A 21,846-nucleotide genomic window follows, 5' to 3' on the forward strand; every position below is an offset into this window, starting at 1 on the left:
GGAGAGGGTTTTGGGCTGGGCTCTCTTCTATTTCTTTCTCCTTTCTATTTCTATTTCTAACCACTCAATTATTTGAATTCAAATTCAAATTTGAATTCAAACCCTAGCACTCAAACCAATAAAAGAGATGCTCCAACATGAATGCAACAAACATTTTTAACCCTATGATAAATTTTAATTACTTAAAGAACAGAAATTAGATTAAATGCAATACTAACACAATAAACCTTAGAAAATTGAATAAAGACAATTAAATTTATTATAAAATGCTGAAATTTAAATTAGGGTGTTACAATATAGAGAAGGGAATTTTAATGACCAGGACAGAATATTCTTTTTAGATGATGAAAATAGAGTATGACGAGTGCGGACAGCCTTACAAAGTCCAAACCCCGGCAGGCTCCATGTTTTCCTCGCCAAAACCTTGGCCTTCATCCACTTTTTGTTTTTGTGGAGCCAGGAGGCGGGCATACCGCACATAGCACGCGGCGCGTCGTCGCCGGCACGCGTGCTCGATCCGTCGACCGATCCATGAGGACGATCGGTCTTGCGGCCGCCGACGCATTCCTGCCCCTCGACTCGCACCGCCACGACGTGGCCGTGCTGGAGATACACGGCGGCGACGGTGGCAGGCTGGAGCTGATCCCTATGGACTGCGGCGCCGCGGGGCCTGAAAGCGTGGCGCGCCGGCGGCGGTCGGTACATGGCGTGTCAGACGGGCGGGTCCTCAGGTGGCTGCCCACCGAGCGCTGCTGGGTAGAGCGCTCGTGGGGGAGTCTATACATCGCACATGCGAGTGGAATCGATCCACTCACACATGTCGCGCCCCCGTCTCCCCCGCCGCCTCCGGCCTCCGCTCGCCTCCGCCGCCTCCGTCTCCCCCGCCGCCTCCGCCACTTCCCCCACCGTCTCCTCCGCCGCCTACGCCCGCCTCCGTCGCCTCCCCCGCCGCCCCCGTGTTGCTCCGCCTCCTCTGCCGCCGCCAGAGCCTCCTCCGCCGAAGTCCGGTCGCCGGAGCTCGCCGGAGAAAAAGCACAGTGCTTGTACGATGTGGCTTCTATTTTTCGCATATGCGATGAATAGACCTCCCCAGCGCTCGTCCTCCTGCGCGCCGGAACTGTAAGTGTGATTTATTTTTTTTCTCCATCGACTGAATTTTTTCTTCCAATCTGCTGTGCTCCCCTGTGCGCGATTAAGAATTTAAGATGCAAGAACAGGCTTTGTCGAAAACGATCCAAGGACAGCGCTCTGATGGAATTAAGAGGATCCGATCAGTCAGTGGGTACTTTCCATTAATTAACTTGGTGTAAACAACAGTGTTTGTTACATGAACTGGAGAGAGGCCATGTGACCATGGTGGTGGAGAGGACAGATCGGAGTGAGCCGGAGTCGAGGGCGCAGGGCCAGACGGTGGGTGCAACACCCGTTGTGCTCTACCGTGCGTCTACATAAAGCTGCCGTAAAAAGTTGCTTGCACTCGGTACTCGAAGGTGGTCGCAATCACAGATGGTAGCTAGACACACTCAGATACAGCATTCAAGTTACGATTACCAGCATTCAAGTAGCATGCGGCGGTTGCAACGGCGAGAATGAGATAGCAACAGAGCATGTACGAGCTCAGTACGACGGCCGAGCTCAGTACGACGGCCGTTGGCCGGGACACACGGCCGGTTCCCTCCCGGTGATCGTGGATAGGATGCCAGCCAGGGAGCCACGCGCATCGTGTCAGTGGCTGCTCCACACCACGTCCATCGCCCATACCCCATCTGCTCATTTATATAGCTCGAGAGTGAGGCCGGCATGCTCGTCAAGTCAAGCAGTGCCGCACTGGTAGCTAACGGTAGCTCACCTACAACAAATCTGCTTACTCTCTGCTGCCTGCAGCGGTGCAGCCTCCCTTGTTCCTCCTCATCTTCTTCCTTTTCTTCTGGGTCCCTCGCGATGGCGAGGCGGACGGAGGTGGTGCTGCTCGCCGTGGTCGTCGCGGCCGCGGCCCTCCTGTCGTCGCTGGACTCGCGCAGCGACGTGCGGTTGCTGGAGATAGGGGACGGCGACCTCGAGCTGGTCCCGCTCGACGGCGCCGCGGGGCCGGAGAGCATCATCTTCGACAAGGGCGGCGAGGGGCCGTTCACGGGCGTGTCCGACGGGAGAGTCCTCAGGTGGCGGCCGGAGGAGCGGCGGTGGGAGGAGCACTCCTGCTCGGCGCCGGAGCTGTAAGTTTGCCTATCTCCATCCATCATCATTCATGGTAGCTCTCGGTGTTGCGCTCCGTCGATGCAGTTCAAATATTCAAAGCTGGCTGTGGTTTTCGTTGGGCCGTCAGTAACACTGATCGTGCCATATTCCCATCTGAAAACGACTGAAAAGCTGTTTGGTTCATGGGTTTATTGTAAGTTTTGTCATTTTGACTATTTTGATGCCAATTAGAAAGACTAAACATAGACTAATTATAAAACTAACTGCCTAAATTCACGAGATGAATCTATTAAACCTAATTACCCATTATTAAGATTAATTAGACTTAATAGATTGATCTCGCGAATAAGCCTAGAGAAGAGGAGTTTGTTTTGTCATTAGTCTATATTTAATACTTATAATTAGTATCCAAACGTATGATATGATGAGTTTTTTGTTTTTGAATGGTCACTGGGGAGAGCATCCCCACCTGAATTATATTGATAAGGTGTAGCAGACCACTGAGCAAAATACCTCGTTTTTTAAAGAAAAAACAAGGGATATGATGGGATTTAAAATAAGCCACAAGGAACCAAACACCAACTTTAGCTCATAATCTCACGTCTTGGACAGAAGCCAATTCTCTCTCTCTCTCCCACACTCTTCAGTCACCGGAGCTGTAAGTTTGCCCATCTCCATCCATTATATATGTTAGCTCTCTGTTGCGCTCCGTCTTTAAATATTCAAAGCTACGGTTTTGGTTGGGCCATCAAATTGAAATTAATGATACGAATAACACTGATCGCGCCATCTTCCCCACTGAAAATGACTGAAAAACTCATGGTTTAACTCCACAATCTCCATTGACACTATGTCTTGGACAGAACACATCATGCAAACTCTCTCTCTCTCTCTCTCTCTCTCTCTCTTTGGGTGATGTCCTAAGCCAAAAGTTGTCAATCAAGCCCTTGTTTAGTTGCAAAATTCAAAATTCTAAATCTATCACATCGAAAGAGAATCTTACATGCATGAAGTATTAAATCTAGATGAAATAAAAAAATGAATTGCATAGTTTGCTTATAAATTGCGAGACGAATCTAATGAGTCTAATTAGACTATGATTAGACACTAAATCGCTACATTAATTGCTACAGTACACATACTCTAATGATAGATTAATTAGACTCGTTAGATTCGTCTCGTAGTTCACAGACAAGTTCTGTAATTAGTTTTGTAATTAGTCTATATTTAATACTTTAGATGTGTAAAAATTCTATTTCAAAAAATTTACGGGCGCAACTAAACAAGGCCCAAACCTGACAAACCATATAGCCTCTGAATCTATTTGTTTTCAGTATTACTCTTTTGCTGAAAGCCAAGAAACAAGTAAAATGGTCTATTCCAAAAAAAAAAACAGAAAGGCAAGCGCTGATGAAGAGCATCTTTGAGACTGTGACTGACAGATCAATGATGTAGACAGAAAGTACAGGTCCCACCACTCCATTATTCTAGGTAAACATGCAAAGCACTGCAGCTTCATTGATGTCTGAAATTTAACAAGTGCAGGTTGGACAGCTGCAGAGGCTCGCAGGACCCGGGCCGGGAGCACGAGTGTGGGCGTCCACTGGGCCTCAAGTTCCACAACGAGACGGGGCAGCTGTACGTCGCGGACGCCTACCATGGGCTGAGAGTGGTTGGGCCGGAGGAGAACGTGTCCAGGTCGCTGCTGCCGCCGGAGTGGCAAGGGAGCCGCCCGTTCAGCTTCGCCAACGGCATCGAGATCGACTACGAAACCGGAGCCATCTACTTCACCGAGACCAGTACAAGGTTTCGGAGAAGGTGAGTACTTCACCACCCAAAACAATGTGTTCACTAATTTTTCTCATGAATTTGATGATTTGGCGTCAAATTTTACTTAAAATTCATTTGCAGGGAGTTTTTGAACATTGTTATATCCGGTGACAATACCGGTAGGTTGTTGAAATACGACCCCAACAGCAATGAAGTGGACGTCTTGGTTGATGGTCTAGCTTTTGCCAATGGCTTGGCTATGAGTACGGATGGCACTTACCTTCTACTTGCAGAAACCACAACCGGCAAAATTCTAAGGTACTGGATCAAGACACCAAAAGCTTCAACACTGGAAGAAGTTGTCCAGCTACCTTGGTTTCCGGATAACATCAAGATGAGCCCTAGAGGAGGGTTCTGGGTTGGTCTCCATGCGAAGAGAGGGAAGATCGCCGAGTGGTCGATTTCTTACCCTTGGCTAAGGCGATTGATATTGAAGTTGCCGATGCGGCATGTCCAGCGTGCCTCCTGGCTCATGAATCGGCTTGGCCGTCAGGTTATAGCGTTGAGGTTGAATGAGGATGGGAAAATGATGGAGGCCATTAGTGTTCATGGTGCTATTCAAAAGGTTTTCAAGTCAGTTAGCGAAGTGGAAGAAAGGGATGGGAGCCTATGGATAGGCTCTGTTATGGCCCCATTTCTTGGAATATACAAGTTACAGAAGCATTCAGATGATATGATTAAATATGCATTTGCATATATGGTAGTCGTTTAATAGAGGAAAATAACACTATATGCGTGTATATGGTACCATTTGTCCTACAATATAGTGAACATTATTCACAATTATTGTTTTTTATGCTAATCATATAGACTTGTCAATTGTCGGGTTTGGGCTCGAAAAACTCAAAGCAAACTTCTGAAGCAATGGGCCCAATTAAAGATTGTTGTTGGGTCAATAGTTAAGGGCCGAGCGTGCCCCGTGGATGCATTTGTCAGGTTCACTTTTCGGTGTTCCTACATTTTGAGTCAAATAAATATCTTTTTGGTTTTGAAAAGATGAGTCAAATAAATATCGAAGCTCAAGTTCAGCGAAATCTTTAGTAACAGCCCTTAAACAGGATCTGCCTCTATTTTCTAGAGGTCTTTAAATTTAATTTAACTTCAACAAGAGCCCTCAATTCTAACACATAATAAAGGGCTTCTTATCAACCCCCTAGGAATAGAGGGTGGAGGGCGTAAATTTGGAGGTCTCTCCAAAATAGAGGCCAAGTAAAGGGTTTGCTATAGTGCATCTTTTAAGTTTAGCCTTCTAAACTTATGATAAAGAGTTGTTTAGATAGTTTGCTGGAGGTGCTCTAGTGACCACAACGAGCCATATATCGAATATAATAGTTTGATGAGGTGAAAATTAAGGCAAACATGTAAAACAACATTGGGAGAGTTCTACACAATCTATTGGGATAAGTTGGATGTGTTTTTTTTGTCTAACTTAACTAAACTATCACGGTGAAAACCATGCCCAACAGGCACAATGCGGTGAAAATTTAAAGGTTAGTTCGGTTCACCTTGGCTGTGGGGAAAAGACAAAAAGCCAACCAAACGGATAGGAAGTGGCCGGCTGCTTTCAAGAAAAGGTGTTTTCATGCGGTTCATTTCTCACAGCACCGAATGAGCTGCTTTGACCGACTGTGGATTAGTAAGTTCGCAAAAAATATCCACTGCCACTATTTATGGGTACTGATTCGCTTCATTTTCTTTCTCTTCCACATGCGACACCCTCCCACCCCTACAAACAGAACGGCGACGACGGCGCCCAGGCCACTGGAGGCTATAGGAGGCCCATCGCCACAGCTCCCCGGCCACCCTTCCTCGCGTCTTCGGCAGGCCCTCCTCACTTGCAGCGTCGCAGCCTCGCTGCCTTGCGTAGCACCGCCGTCGGCTCGCTCGATTCGCCATGCTCGTCGACCACCGGAGCAAGCCACTGGTGCCACGAGCTTCGCTGAGACGGCAAGCATTAGTTGCTCGTTCGCCCGGCATGGTAAGAAGAAGCTCTAGAGCCCCCCTCCGATGGCTACCTTCTAATTTGCGGCCAGTCGTGGCGATGCCCCTCTCCCTTCTCTCCCGAACAGCATCAGCGGCACCCCTCTCCCTCCTCTTTTGGGCAGTGGCGGCAGCGCCCCTCCCCCTCCTCCGCCCAGCGACGGCTTCGCCCGTCTCCGGGCTAGGCGAGGCCAAATAGGAGGAGGACGAGGGGGACGAGCAGTGGAGGTGAGAGAGGGGAGGAGCGGAGGAAGAAAAAGGAGCTGATGGGCGGGGTCTGCTTGTTCGTGAGAGAGGAGGAGATGGTTGAGTGGTGCAGCCTATGAATGACATGTGGGGTCTGCTCGCTATTTTTTCCCCAAAAACTACATTTGTTTCACCAAAACAGTTTTTTCACAGCCCACAACTTACATCTACTTTTTTTTACAATCCACAGCTCAAAGCTATTTTTTGCAAAAACCACAGCTGAACACCCTAAAACTACTTGAAAATTGCTGCTATCCTTTGTAACTTACTTAAAATGGCTTGACATGGATCTTATCTCATAAAAGAGCATATCCGAGCCCCACATAAGCAAAACATGAATGAGGTTGTGAACCTTTGCGGGCCAGGCTGAGTGGCTGACTGCGCAAAGTTTGTTGCACTAGACTACAAACAAGACGCACTCACCGGTCACCACCACGGGCCTCGCATGCTCAAAGCTCAACTGCTCAAGCTCAAGTGAGCCCGGCGAGCTGAGCTGCCTCCGTGCCGGCTACGAAACCCTCACCCGTCCAGATGAGGATACCTGAGTGGCTGAGTCATCCACCGGCTCCTCCGCCTTGTTGGACTCCTCTCCCTTTCCAGGTCACGTTTAAGCCAAAGTCGCCGCCGCCGCCGCCGCCGCCGCCCCCTAAACCCTGTGCGCCCCCCGAGTCCGCTGACGAGCGAGCCCCGGAGCTCACCCCGACGACCATGGCCTCTTCCATCCTCTCCTCCTCCGCTAAACCCTGCTACTCCGCCACAAAAACCCCCACCCCCATCGCCAACCGCTTGCCACCCCCACCCCCATCCCCAACCACAACCCTCCCCTCCCGCGCCGCCGCGTCCCGCTTCGCCCATGGCCTCTACGCCGCCGCCGTCAGAGCGAGCCCCGGCGCGCGCCGCCTCCGCGCGCTGGCCCGCCCCGTCCGGGCGTCTCAGCAGCACCACCAGCAGCAGCCGCGGCGGCGGCCCGAGTACGTCCCCAACCGCATCGACGACCCCAACTACGTCCGCATCTTCGACACCACGCTCCGCGACGGCGAGCAGTCCCCCGGCGCCACCATGACCAGCGCCGAGAAGCTCGTCGTGGCCCGCCAGCTCGCCCGCCTCGGCGTCGACATCATCGAGGCCGGCTTCCCGGCCTCCTCCCCCGACGACCTCGACGCCGTGCGCTCCATCGCCATCGAGGTCGGGAACGCGCCCGTCGGGGAGGACGGCCACGTGCCCGTCATCTGCGGCCTCTCGCGCTGCAATAAGAAGGACATCGACGCCGCGTGGGAGGCCGTCAGGCACGCGCGCCGGCCGAGGATACACACCTTCATCGCCACCAGCGAGATCCACATGCAGCACAAGCTCAGGAAGACGCCCGAGCAGGTGGTGGCCATTGCCAGGGAGATGGTGGCGTACGCCCGCAGCCTGGGATGCTCTGATGTCGAATTCAGCCCTGAGGATGCTGGAAGGTATTACTATTATTACCACTAGAAAAACAATAATAGTTGTAAAATTTGTTGATCATTTACCTCATTTCATTTATTTGAGTCGTAGCTCTTTAGAAATAATGCCCAAATATTTGGTACCTGAAACTTTAATCTGGTCTGAATCTGATTTAAGTTCTCAAATCAACCAGTTGTCTGGTGTGCACTTATACAGCAAAGGGCCCCAATTTTAATGGAACAGAGTTGATTTTGAGGCAAAGTGATCGATAATTGTTAAATTCCGAGCTTCTTCTAGCTTGCAAATAAGTTGGTGGGAAAAATGATGGTGGGTGCTATCTACATTTGGGAAGCAACTTTATAGCAAACCAAAACAGGGTAATAGTTGGCGCCTACCAATTTTCTGGTGCAAAAGGAACACAACAGTAAGCTCATGCTGGGATACCTACATATTTTTTTTATAGTAGTAGTTACAAACAAAGGATTCCTTTCCTGGTGTGCATATGGCTGTGGGATAATATATTTTGCTTTGCCATCCAGGTCAAATAGAGAGTTTCTGTATCATATATTAGGGGAGGTCATAAAAGCTGGAGCTACAACTCTGAATATCCCGGACACTGTTGGATACAACCTTCCATATGAATTTGGGAACTTAATTGCTGACATAAAGGCAAACACTCCTGGAATTGAAAATGCTATCATTTCCACCCATTGCCAGAATGACCTTGGTCTTGCAACCGCCAACACATTAGCGGTACTACATTTTCCTTATTTATTTCTATTTTTATATGATTTATTATCATTGGCATAAATCTTAGCCCAGGTTACTAATTTGACTTAACTTTAGGGTGCTCGTGCAGGAGCACGTCAGTTAGAGGTGACTATTAATGGTATTGGTGAAAGAGCCGGAAATGCTTCTTTGGAGGAGGTGAGCTCATGTGCTAGTCATATTTTGTTCTGAAATACCTTACAGAATAGTCTGATAGGTTTTGAAAAGGAATATGAATTTGTCTGATAGGGTGTTTGTGCATGCCTAATATATTCTGGCCTCATTTTCAGGTTGTCATGGCAATTAAATGTCGTCCGGAACTCTTAGATGGTCTATATACTGGAATCAATTCCCAACATATTACTTTGACAAGCAAAATGGTACAAAAATTGTTTCTTGTCTTGTTTATTTTCCTTTTGGTCTCTTTTACAGTTTCCAGATGACTGAAATTTCTGGCGCAAATGGTCAAATTATTTAGGTACAAGAGCACAGTGGACTTCACGTACAACCACACAAAGCTATTGTTGGTGCCAATGCCTTTGCTCATGAAAGTGGAATTCATCAGGTAAACATAATTGCAGTACTACATCAACTTACATTTTGGCATTGTATTAGTGGTGGGTTGGTTGTTTTTAAATCCATAGGGTTGCTCCTTCCCGGTTCACTGTTCATCGGTAGTTGTTCGCCATAAATCATTATTTTTACCATTCTGATGGATCAGTCTTGGCGTCACCTTGCGTCATTACTGTGAGCCTCTGAGATATATGGTTTTTGTAGCTGATGATCTCATTAATGTATGATTGAACTACTTTCATAAATTGTGTTGGTTATAGACTTCAATGGTTCTTCATGTCAATTTCCTTCTTTTTTTTTGTAGGATGGGATGCTTAAATATAAAGGAACTTATGAAATAATATCACCTGACGATATTGGTTTAACACGTGCAAATGAATTTGGTATTGTTCTGGGGAAACTCAGGTATCTTGCAACATGCCTTTCCCTCTTTAGCTCACCTTCTTGAAATATTCTGTTGCGATGTTCCTCCAGTAGATTTCTTTCTCTCATCAACCTGTACTTTTTACTGATTTGGTGGTCATGCTTCTAGCCTCCTATTAAGAGCCCCCAATTGCTTACATTTTGAATGCTTATATACTATGGCTACTATAAATGTGTGTTAGCAGCCTATTGGTGGCATGAGTACAGGAAGTGTTTCAAAAGTATGGTAGTAGGGTATGATGTAAAGCATTACACTACAGCCATGACCTATACTCTATAATTATATCATTATGCTATGCCATGCTATATTCTTCAACTGGACCTTGATTGCTTGACATGGAAGAACTTTTTAATCAAATATTTAGTCTTTGTTATTTTATTTAATCATGTTCATGCTTCTAGGACTGTTGGGTCTATACATTTCCATACACTTCTAGGTTAGCTGAATTCGATATTTTGTGCTCAAATACAATTATGCAGTCATACATCGGTAAAATTAAGTCAAATTTGATAATCGCATCCATAGTAATGTTTTTCTTCTTGTTTTTCAGTGGAAGGCATGCTGTGAGATCTAAGCTAGTGGAGGTACAACTTAGACATTTTCTTTGTTTTTCTAGTCACAACTAGAGTTCTTCTATTTCAGTTACCATTGTTACCGATGACATCCTCGTTCATCTTGTAGCTTGGATATGAAATCAGTGATAAGGAATTCGAGGACTTCTTTAAACGCTACAAAGAGGTTGCAGAGAAGAAAAAGGTGAGTCTTTCTTGAAGTACTTGCTCTATTGCTAATGTGACACTTCCCATCATTTTTTATTATCTTTCTAAACACTGCATGCATTGATTAATAACTTCCACCTTTTGTTTTTGCCATCTCACCATTATATCCCAAATTTATTGAATTGTTACATTTCCTTCGAGGGCATGTTCTATGTTTATCAAATTGTTATTATAATATGTAGCTGCACTTCATACAGCACTATGCATGGGAACTCACCAGTTAGTTCACCCATTGTAGCGTGTAACTGATGAGGACATAGAAGCATTATTGTCAGATGAGATATTCCAGCCTAAAGTTATTTGGTCCCTTGCTGATGTACAGGTATAGTTGAGCTGCAGTTGTCTAAACTTTGGTTAATAGGAACATGGTGTGCTAAGCTTGAAATGCTGTTCACACCCCCTTTGCAGGCAACATGTGGAACACTTGGTTTGTCTACAGCAACTGTGAAACTGATAGGACCAGATGGCGAGGAGAAAATAGCATGTTCTGTTGGAACAGGTCCGGTCGATGCAGCTTATAAAGCTGTTGACCAAATTATCCAGGTTTGTTACTGCCACATTTTTTAACTTTATTGCCTTTGCCTCCTATTAGTCTGGAGTAGAGAAACGCAAATGTACTAACTGGTGCAGCCAGGATCGGACCTAATGCATCGATTCAATTATTTTCTCACCGGCTATTGCTTTATCGAGATCAAGAGAAATCTAACAGGACTTGCAATCTGCAGATTCCAACTGTTCTCCGAGAATATGGTATGACCTCAGTCACAGAAGGCATTGACGCAATCGCAACAACTCGAGTGGTTGTCACTGGAGACGTGAGCAACAACTCCAAGCATGCCTTGACTGGTCACTCTTTCAATCGCTCCTTCAGGTTACAGCCCTTTCCAATTCGTTTTCCTTAGTTTTACGCCCTCTGCTATTCGTTACCTCATCTCCATCATGCTTGTTGACTGCAGTGGGAGTGGGGCATCAATGGACGTTGTTGTGTCCAGCGTCAGAGCTTACCTGAGTGCCCTGAACAAGATGTGCAGTTTTGCTGGCGCGGTAAAAGCTACAGCAGTATCTGAGAGCACACGTGTTCAAAGCAAAGAGTGAGACCATCGTCATCTGATCCTCATATGGGCTGAGCAATGTAAGAGCTCTTGAACAACTGTTCAGAGCGACATTCCGTTTCAGTAATAGGCTGGTTAATATTGGGGTTCCCCCTTGGTCAGTGTGAAGATCGTGCGCTCTTTCTGGAGGATGTCCGCTTAGAACAGGCATGAAGTTTTTGGCCTGTGCAGTGTACAACTTGTATGTTATAGACCATACTTTCAATAAGGAAATAATAAGTGTAGGGTCTGTGAAGCCACCCATTGAATGATTTCACAACCCCAAATCTGTCCTCTTTTCTGGTGATTGGGAATAAATGGACCGGCGGATTACCCTTTTTTTCTTTTATTATCCCCTTTTGTTCATCTTCCATGCATGTCTCGAGGAATGCACTGTGATCCGTTCAAAAAAAAAAGGATGCACTTTGATGATCGTCCGAGGTAGAACCGCGACGCCCCCTGCTGCCGAGCCGGACTCGGAACCGGACTTGCCATCTACTAATACCTGCGCTGCGAGCGCGCGCGATTTGTTCCTCGTCTCCGCGCGCTAGCTTTCCTTCGTCAAGATGGCCAGCGACGACAGCCACGGCAACGTTTCCACGATGGCCGCCCAAGAGCCTCACGCGGACCCTGAGTTGCTGCCGCTGCCGGCGTCGCCGATGGAGGCCAGGAACACGGAGGAGTTCGCCAACATCTTTGCACGTTTCGTTCGCCTGGCTCGTTCGCCTGGCCTGTTCAGGTCTCTCACGCCGAGAGGCTCAAACGTCTTCGTGATGAACGTGCGATTGGGGGGCGAGTTCCCGGGGGCAGGCGGCGTCGGAGCGGACAGCGGATTCGTCGGCGTCCCGGCGTCGGGCGATGCCATGGCTGCTCTGCCGGAGACGACGGTGGGCGAGGGCGGGGCTGGGGAGGAGGAGGAGGAGTGCGCGGTGTGCCTCGAGGGCTACGCGGCGGGCGACACGGTCAGGACGATGCCGTGCTCGCACGGCTTCCACGGGCACTGCATCCTCCGCTGGCTCGCGGCCAGCCGCCTCTGCCCGCTCTGCCGCTTCGCGCTGCAAGCTGAAGCCGGGACGGGTTGAGGACGGGACGAACGCCACTGCTGCGACATGACATTGCCATGGAAGAGAGTTTGCTCATTTGTAGAATCTTGCGTTTGTGAGGCCCTAGATGTATTATGCAATGCGTGAGATCTGTCTTGGAAGCACAACAGCTTCAAATTTCTGGTTGGGTGGTACTACAGATTTGAAATTGTAATGAAGCTGCACCCCTGCTTTTGTCGCCCATTTGTTGCATTGGTCGTTGAGTCACTGTGATGATGAGTGAACTTGTTTTGTGATGAGATGCTGACATGCTGTGTGCGGCCGGCTTTGCGTTGTCTGTGTACCTCATTCAGCCTTCAATTGCGAGCCAAGTTCAGATACCGTCTTGCGCTTCTGACGACGTGATTGAACGCGCGCGTGAGGAAGCATCTATGTGGACTAGGGGACGGCAGGAGATCGGCGGCGAGCCACAGTGTGAATTAAGCGGCAGAGGCCAAGGCCTCCTCAGCCGCCGCCTGGACGGAGACCATGGGAGCTCCGAACGGAACTCTCCGCTGACCCCAAGACGGCACTGAGCACGAACGCCCGTCGGGAGAAGCGCCGCAGCCAGGGGTGGCGCGCGCGCGCGCGCCGACACTCAGCACAGAAGAGCCAAGGGGACGGCGAGCTGACCATGGTGGACGCATGATGTAGCAGCGGCGGAGAGCTCTCAAGGAGGCAGAGTGGATGATCGAGACGCGGCGGCGCTCCGGCAAGCTCGGAAGGCGACGCAGGGGGCGGGCGCCGGACGGTTCTTCGAATACCGTCCACCCCTGGGGCGGACGGTGTTTCAAATACCGTCCACCCTTGGCCCCTCCTGCCCGTTTGATCAGAATTGTGCGGCTGAGATAATTCGTAAATATCCTCGTATTTTACATCCTTTCCCCTTCCCTCGCCATCCCGGAGACAGGACGGTCACGTGTGGCGCCAGCCAGCCCGGTGCGCCGCCGGTGCCAAGCTCGAGATGGTGCGCATCCACAGACCGGGCTGCTCGACGGAGCAGCCACGAGTCCTCTGCACGGCAGCGCCTGCTCACTACCATAGCTGCGTCGGGCCGTCCTTGCTGTGTCCGGGGGCACCGCCGTCGCCGTCTCTGTTCCTGAAGGAGAGAGCGCCGGCGCACACAGTTCAGCTGAACAACGATGCATCTGAAACGAGGGAGAGCGCCGCCGCCGGCCCTCCGACCTGCCGTGCCTGAGCTCGCCGCCGCAGCGCACTCCTCCTCCACCTCGGCTTGATTCCGAGTCGGACCCTGGTCCGAGTTTCCCAATTCCCACGTCATCAACCGCATCTCGGACTCGGAAGTGTTCGATTCGGTAAATAAATCTTGGATCCCCGATGCCCGCTGCATCTCGACTGCCTCTCGTCCCCCCTGCATCTCTTCTTGCTCGCTTGTCCACCGGCCCGTCGGAGCACGAGCAGGGGCGCGCACCGTGCACGTAACCACGCACGCGCTGCCGGCCGACCAGCCCCTGCCGGCGCAGATGGAGGTGGCGCGTGCGCCGGGAGGTTTCCTGATGCCACACCAGATGTACCACGAGAGGCAGCCGGCGGCGGCGACAGGAGGAGGACCCGGACCCCGCCGCATCCGCATCATGCGCACCGCACCCCACGAGTTTTACGACGGCACGATGGCGGCCACGCCCAGCGTGGACGTCGACGGCGACGACGCGGCGCCCGCTTCTTTATTTCACCGCGTGGTTCCAGAGCGGCCGGTTCGGCGGCGGCCAGCGCCGTGGCGGGCCTGCCGGAGACGACGGTGGGGGCGGGAGGGGAGGAGATGGGGGACGGCGAGGAGGCCTGCTGCGCGGTGTGCCTCGAGGGGTACGCGGCCGGCGACGCGCTGAGGACGATGCCGTGCGCGCACGCGTTCCACGGGGAGTGCATCGTGGAGTGGCTCTCCGTCAGCCGCTTCTGCCCGCTCTGCCGCTTCAGGCTGCCCACCCAGGAGGAGGAGAACGCCGGCGGCCAACACCAACAGGTGGCGGGCCTGGGATAGATGACGACGGTCGTGTCAGTGGCACAATGCCATGTTGGTTTGCATCTGAATACTAGATGACTTCTTGTATTAAGACCACTAGATGACTTAGCTAGTTGATGCAAAAGTGTGCTGATTAGATTCCGTGCTTGTTGATTCGACCGCTTACGGCGGTGATGCTTTCAGTTGAAAGTTGTAGCCTGTGATCTTAGTTTGTGAGGCCCTACAATGTGTAATGCTATGTAATGTGAGATCTGTCTTGGAAGCAGAAGAGGTGGTTGAGTGTTGCTTGAGTCGTTGAGTGGTTCCTTCGTCTAATAATGCTTGTGTGGTTAGCTTTTTGTACCTCAGTAGCTCAGGAATCAGGAAAAATTCAGCCAAGCATGGATGTGAGCGGTGGAGACTGAAGAAGAAGGAACCGGCCTGAATGCATGGTCTGTCAAAATTGAGAATCGGCTGTCAGATGCCGACTGAACGGCGCGGCTACTGTGAATCGTTGAGGAGAAATATGAGCTCTGGAGTCTAGATTGGATCACTTCTTGCTGCCAAGAATCCAAGATGCTTGCTCAAAAGACACGAGTTCCTTGCACGGGCTGCCGGCTGCGCACCGCCATGATGACCGGCCGGCTACTGCTCGCCGCTCCCTGCCACAGCAGCATCGGACGCTCAGACAATCATCACCATGTCCTCCGCCAGCGCCACCATCTCCATCTCCCGACAAGCCCGCGGCCTAGACGGAGACCATGGGCTCTCCTAAACGGAACCCTCAGCTGCGGAGAACGACGCCGACCCCACGATGGCACTGAGCGCCACGCGCGAACGCCCGTCGGCAGGCGCGCCGCGGCCAGGGGTGGCAGCGCAGACACTCAGATCAGCAGAGCCAAGGGAACGGAGACCATGGTGGATGCATGCTTTAGCAGCGGCGGAGAGCTCTCAAGAGGCAAGGTGGACGACCGAGACGCGGCGGCGCTCCGGCAAGCTGCGGAGGCGAGCGCCAAATATTCCCAGGAGCGGACGCCAAATACCGTCCACCCCAGGGCGGACGGGATTTCAATTACCGTCCACCCCTAGGGTCCTTCCGGTGCATTCGATCAGGATCCTACGGCTGAGATAATTCGGAAATCTCCTCCTATTTCACATCGTTTTCCCTTTCCTCACCATCCCTGCGACGAGACGGCCACGAGTGGCGCCGGCGAGCCCGGCCGGTGCCCCGGTGCGAGTGCGACGCCGGTGCCAGCCTCCAGATGGAGCGCATGCACAGAACGGGCATGCTCGACGGTGCAGCCACGTGTGCTCTGCACGGCAGCGCTGCTCACTGCCATAGCTGCGTCCTCGCCGTGTTCGGGCGCACCGCCGTCGCCATCGGGGAACCTGCCTGTGGCACTAGCCACCATTCTAGGCTTCTAGCAGTGCAGCGCCGTCGCTCGCCTGCCGGAGACGACGGTGACCGCGGGCGGCAATGGCGATGATACCTGCTGCGCGCGCGGTGTGCCTGGAGGGCACGAGGCCGTGCGCGCACACGTTCCACGGGGAGTGCATCGTGGGCGTGGAGTGGCTCTCCGCCAGCAGCTTCTGCCCGCTCTGCCGCTTCAGGCTGCCTGCCCCAGGCCGAGGAGGACGCCGCCGGCCGCCGCCCAACACCAACAGGCGGCGCGCCTGAGAACGATGATGACGGTCGTGTCCGTGGCACAATGCAACGTTTGCATCTGATAAGTATCCGCGCCGTACACGCATGATTACTTGATGGCTTAGCTGATTCAAAAGTGTGTAGATTTGATTCCTTGCTCGCTGTGATACGTACGACGGTACGAGAGCTTTGCGGAAGTGCTGATGCTTTCAGTTGAGAGTTGTAGCCTGTGATCATAGTTGTATGCGACTATCTGCTAGTCTCATTGTGTGCATTGTGGACACGCTTTCTGAATCTGACACAAGGTTAAAATACAGGTGCTTGATTTGACTGTTGCCATTGTCATCGACTCCTGTCTGAACCTGACACAGGGTTGACGACGGGCTGTGCAGTAGGTTGTTTGAAGCTTCATGTCGGCAAGCAACACGAGACAGTAGAGTTGCGACGATTGGCAATCATGAACGCGCATGTTACGTGATGGATCAAGTAGTTAGCTATGCATGTGGATGTGGATGAGGAGCAGCCATTGCGCACTGTATTGTGCAGCAAAGTGGATCCCGGGAACATGCATGGTGCATCCACGCTCCACAGGTGGTACGCAGCCCAATGATTTCATCAGAAGCTGGCCGCCGGGCCCAGCCCTTTTTGCCACGGTCCATTCGTTTGCTTAATTAGCTTGGTGTCATGGCACAACAATGCTGTGATCACTGCCTCACTGCATGGACACATGATGCATGCAGTGCCTTCATCTTCACGAAGCATCCTCCTCGATCGATCTCCCCTGAAAGCTAGCAGATCGCCGGCCGGCCGGCCGGCCGAACATGGCGGGGATATCGGCTGCATGATTGCTCCGGCACGACGGTGCCCTCCCTTTCGCGACCGCGACAGCCTAACAGACGACCACACCGAAAAGGGGGCCGGCGGCGTGCACGAGCGGCGAGGCCCCATGGCCATGGCCCATGCCGCCTCTCGTTTCAAGATCTGGGGATCTGAACCTGCGTCACTGTACCATCACGTACGCCAGTGATGGGGGCAGATCAGCAGATCGCGACCCAGCGCCCGTGCACACGCACGTACAGTCTCCGGCTGCAACAGCACAGCAGGTTGGCGAAGGTCGCTGTCGATGCGTGGTGATTCGCTCGATGATCCTTCATCAAGAGGGAAGGGAAGTAGCCAAGCAGTTTCTTTTTTCTGTTCCTGCTGCCACCACTGTTTGTTTGCTGGGCAGCTTGGGCAACGGCATGCCATGTTCATCAGGATGTGTGGTGGATTACTGATTCTGCGCAGGCAGTTCTTTTCATTGTATACAGTTTTGTTCTGAACTTCTGATCGCACACTGTAGGCTCGTGCACAGGCTACTGCGATGCAACAGTTTTGGAGCAGCATTTACTACAAGCAATAGATGAATGCACTGATACTCGAACAGAGCACACACTAGTGGATCTGCACTGTATCTCCTGGGTGCTGGGTAACTGACAGATACAGAAATGCTTATGGACTAATATAACACAACAGGTTCATGATCCTGATGTGCTTGACAAAGATCGCTACAAATCTAAGCGACCAGCCTCTCCCATTTGCCAATAATTTGCGGATAGAATAGCATCTTGCCCGTACAAAATCATCACATCATCTGTGAATTATTAGGACAGCGATATAAACGACTAGCAAGATCTTAGGATAGCCAAATAATGCACGGCAAAATGTTACCTGTAACCAGTACGCATTGCATAGCAGATTTTGAGTCATTTTACAAGCAAAACAGAGTTTGCCGACTGCTGTTTGTACCAAGTTACAGATAAAAGGGACTAAAAAAAGGAAGAAAATTCCACTAACTACTGGGGATACTTTTCTTATCTATGATTACTCTTACTTTGACCATAACTCCATAAGGTTAACTGGAACCTAATGCGAGGTCAGAAAACAGAATCTGGTCGCCGCCGGAGATTGATGGGGTATCCTTTGAGAGTTCGGGTGGTGGGGAAGAAGACAATCCTATCTTCCTCAGCTTCTTCCCAACTGCAGATTCAAGACCACACGGTTCAATCAAAGTGGCGTCCAGTACGCAAGAGGCGGATAGATTAATGTTCCATCATAAGATTATCAACATCCTATGGCTCCAAAAACAGTGTAGGAACTTGGTAGATATGGATGCCTTACCTAAAGCGTGTTACAAGATGATGGAGAAAAACAGAAACAACAACCCGGGCAAGCTCATAGCCTGGGCACAGACGAGGTCCGCCACCAAAGGGAGTAAACAAGCTGGCCCCTTCCGCATTCTGAAGTTTATTCTTACTCTGCACAATTGCAACCACAAATTGGTTTGAATATGTTTCTTAGAGAAATCATTTCGCATATATGCAGCTCAGCATGCAAATATTTTACTTTTATATGCCAGTAGGTAACACACAGCTGAAAATAAGCAGAACAGAATCAATCTAAGGAAGTACAAGTACCTGCCATCTCCAAGGATCAAAGGTCCGGGCATTCTCATAGTGTTCAGTATTAAGGTGCACAGCTCGGAATGAAGCAAATATTTTGCAGCCCTTTGGAATAATGTAGTCTGATGAACAAAACAGAACGTTACAAATGAATGAACATCCTCGGTTAAATTTTGGGAAATTTGATGATAGTTTCTATTAGAGTACCTTTAAAATGAATATCAGTGTTTGCACGCCTGAATACCCCACTAATTAAGTTAGCAACACGCAATGTTTCATTTATCACCTGCAAAATGTAAAAAATCCAGTTGTGCTCAAATGTTCATTTTAAATGATGCAGTACAATTTGTAAAAATTAAACTGCTAGACAGCATTTTGCTTTTGGCATGGTACATCAACAAAGAATTTTTTTAAAAAAAGGACTCCAAAAATATTACACATTGTGTAAATGGCATCGACTTGTAATCGCTCCATTCCAGAGGTTGATTTTTGCCTTTTACGTCTCTGATATTTTCGTGCTCTTCCTGAAAATTCAGAAAATATCTGGAATCAGACTCACATGTCATGAAGCAGAATAAGGTCTGGACCGCAAGGTACAATAATGTAACTTCAAAACTGAAAGCAAAAAGGTTTCACCAGGTGGCTCGAAATTCATATCCGGTCCAATTATGACGTTGTTACGATTCTCACTTTTGGCCGTTCGGTTGGATAACGTCGGCACACTTCCAAGTACAGAAATGGGAAAGAATAAGGCACCTTTATGCACAAACAAGAAAAAAATGTTCCAGGAAGAAATCACTAGGAGTTGCGTTCATAGCAGATTCAGTCTTATTATAACATATTATGAAATCAGTTGACGTATTAATCTAACCCAATGTCCAAGCTAATTTGACTGTTGACAGTACCAACCACCACACGTGCACCAGGATTGTGCTTACCACCGAACATTCCAACAAAAGAATTGACAATTTCCAAACAAATTCCTGACGATGCATACCCTGAGCTGCGCCAGCGCAGTGGGTGTCTCGGTGAGGAACTTGACAGCAAGCGTCATGAGCACGGACGTCGTCTCGTAGCCAGCCACCAGCAGAGACAGGCAGAAATCCACCATTTCCTCCTCGGAGAAGCTCCCACCCTCTGCTTCAAGAAGCTCCTCCACCATGTCCTTCTTCTCAATCTTGTCATCCTCCTTTCCATTCGCGGCACCATTTTCCACCTTGTCGTCCATCCTCTTATCACCTCCCGCAGAGCCCCGGCCACTTTCTTCCTCGCCTGAATGGAACCAACAATCATTCACACCTTGAGAGGAGGAGATGCAATGTGGAACGGATAGAACAGATCGGGGGAACGAAAGGCAAACGGGCGAGCACCTTGAGCGCCTGGCCGTAGGTGGTGAAAGGGAGGAGGTGGGCGAAGGGGAACGGGATGGAGAAGAAGCCGTCGATGAGCTTGACGTACTCGCGGCGGACGCTCTCGGTCCAGGGCCCGGGGTCGATGCTGACGAGCTGCTTGACGGTGAGGTTGAAGGTGATCTTCTTGGCCTCGTCGAGGAGGCGGACGGTGGCGGCGGGCTCCCACGGCCGCATGGTGGCGAGGACGAGGCGGTCGATGCGGGCGAGGAGCGGCGGCGACGCGGGGCGGCCGAGGCGGGTGAGCGTGAGCGCGTGGAGGCGGCGGTGCGCGGGGTCCCTGGTGAGGAGCAGCGAGTGCGGGCCGAGCAGCGTGGCGATGGAGGACGGGTAGCTGCAGCCGACGGCGCGGCCCTCGGCGGCGAGGAGGAGGCGGTTGAAGGCCGGGTCGGCGGAGAAGACGGTGCGCTCGCCGAAGACGTGGGTGGTGAAGAAGCCGCTGCCGTGGCGCGCCACGCGGTCGTCGATGAAGGGCTCCGGGTTGGGGGTCTTGTAGGCGGAGATGAGGCGCATCGTCTCCCCGACGAGCGGCAGCCCCGTGCTGCCCGGCGAGGAGCCAGCCCAGCGCGGCCGCGGCGAGGAGCAGCGCGGCCGCAGCGGCCAGGAGCAGCGGCGGCCCGCTCGCGTTCGCGTCCAGGGGCGGCGTGGGCGTGCGCGGCTTGGCTTCGGCTGGGTGGGGAGCGAGAGCGAGTGGATGGATCAGCGGAGGGAGCGCGTGCGGGTGTCGGGAATTGAGATTGAGTGAGAGAGATGCGCAGAGAATCTTTGACAGCATCCGAGATGGAGGATGTTTGTGGGGGGTATTTCAGTATTTGTAGGTGGCTGATAATTCTTTTTGTCAAGTTTTATTAATTGGAGATCTTAGTGTTGAATATTGAGCTTCTGGGAGTTGGATAGTAAAGTTATTGTAAAACAATGTAGCTTTGGTCCAAAAGGGAATGCATGGCAGGGTATGGGGCCAGTGTGGCCATGTTGGTGAAAAGGGGTGAGGAATGTTTGAGTAAAAAGAAATAAGGCAATAGGGGGCCCACTTTTGTTTCTTTTTTTTCTTAGTATTTCTGAAGGAAGCCACACACCATGTGAGCCCGATGAATGTTCTTTTTTTAGTAAAAAGGACTAGAATTATACTTTTTTTTAACTTTAAACAAGTACTTTGGCACAAAAAAATGATGTTATTGTAGTTTTTATGCTTATTATGGGAAGTGTTTGGCAGATGGGAAACTAAAAGAACTGGTCCAAAAATAAGATGTCAACGTATGCTATGGAAATCAGGCTACCGTGAAAACTCGTGCAAACCACGACAAAAAAGTCATCTAATTTCACTAAAAAAATCACACATGCTGATGATATGATGATACACAACTTTATAAAATATTTTGTCCAAACTCGACTTCGTTTGTGAGATATAAAAATAATAAATTTTAGAAATTTGTTATTTTTATATCTCACAAACGAAGTAGAGTTTGGAAAAGATATTTTACAAGGTTGTATATTATCATATCATCTGCATGTGTGATTTTTTTGGTTAATTTAGATGTCTTTTTTATCGTGATTTGCACGAATATTCACAGCAGGCTGGTTTTTATAGCATACATTGCCAAATAAGATACTAGGGTGTGCCAATTAGTGACTCTTAGGTACACCTTCAACTCTTTTTAGTTAAAAATTTTGTATTTCTTCTCTAAAATAATATCTCATTTTAAAAAATAGTACAAAATTTTAAATTAAAAAGAGTTAGAGGTGCACCTAAAAATCACCAATTTGCACATATAAGATACCATCTTGCCCTTGCGCGGCAGAATCACTGGGAATGTACCATCGGTTGCATTTTTTTTTCTGCGGGTCGCGGTTTAATTTTGAGGCAATCTAACTATCTATCACTTGCGATTAGCAGCGCATACGTGGTGCGGTTGGGCCGAAAAGACATCGAGTTTCCTTCTAATTCATCGCGACCTCTGCCTGTGGGCTGGGGGAGAAAAACATACTGGGCT

General features: G+C 50.1%; 3 protein-coding genes and 1 pseudogene across 3 annotated transcripts; 3 read left to right on the top strand and 1 right to left on the bottom strand.

Annotated features, from left to right (window-relative positions):
* Positions 1–1,799: 1,799 nt before the first annotated feature.
* On the top strand, positions 1,800–4,914 carry LOC120685301 (protein STRICTOSIDINE SYNTHASE-LIKE 10-like). The gene is made up of 3 exons (XM_039967135.1): positions 1,800–2,213; positions 3,742–4,014; positions 4,108–4,914. Exons 1-3 carry the CDS (start codon positions 1,801–1,803, stop codon positions 4,736–4,738), a joined length of 1,317 nt encoding a protein of 438 aa, XP_039823069.1. The 5' UTR covers position 1,800; the 3' UTR covers positions 4,739–4,914.
* A 1,844-nt stretch (positions 4,915–6,758) lies between these two features.
* LOC120685300 (2-isopropylmalate synthase A-like) lies at positions 6,759–11,662 on the top strand. The gene is made up of 12 exons (XM_039967134.1): positions 6,759–7,709; positions 8,223–8,436; positions 8,530–8,610; positions 8,742–8,831; positions 8,930–9,016; positions 9,329–9,429; positions 9,999–10,032; positions 10,130–10,204; positions 10,466–10,549; positions 10,636–10,770; positions 10,953–11,098; positions 11,184–11,662. Exons 1-12 carry the CDS (start codon positions 6,784–6,786, stop codon positions 11,320–11,322), a joined length of 2,112 nt encoding a protein of 703 aa, XP_039823068.1. The 5' UTR covers positions 6,759–6,783; the 3' UTR covers positions 11,323–11,662.
* Positions 11,663–11,884: 222 nt separating this feature from the next.
* LOC120686542 (E3 ubiquitin-protein ligase CIP8-like) lies at positions 11,885–12,400 on the top strand. Its single transcript, XM_039968760.1, has one exon. The coding sequence runs from the start codon at positions 11,885–11,887 to the stop codon at positions 12,398–12,400; it is 516 nt and encodes a 171-aa protein (XP_039824694.1).
* A 5,286-nt stretch (positions 12,401–17,686) lies between these two features.
* On the bottom strand, positions 17,687–20,630 carry LOC120686544 (annotated as a pseudogene).
* Between the last annotated feature and the right edge of the window lie 1,216 nt (positions 20,631–21,846).

The sequence above is a fragment of the Panicum virgatum genome, chromosome 8N (genome assembly GCF_016808335.1).
Source record: "Panicum virgatum strain AP13 chromosome 8N, P.virgatum_v5, whole genome shotgun sequence".
Classification (NCBI taxonomy): domain Eukaryota; kingdom Viridiplantae; phylum Streptophyta; class Magnoliopsida; order Poales; family Poaceae; genus Panicum; species Panicum virgatum.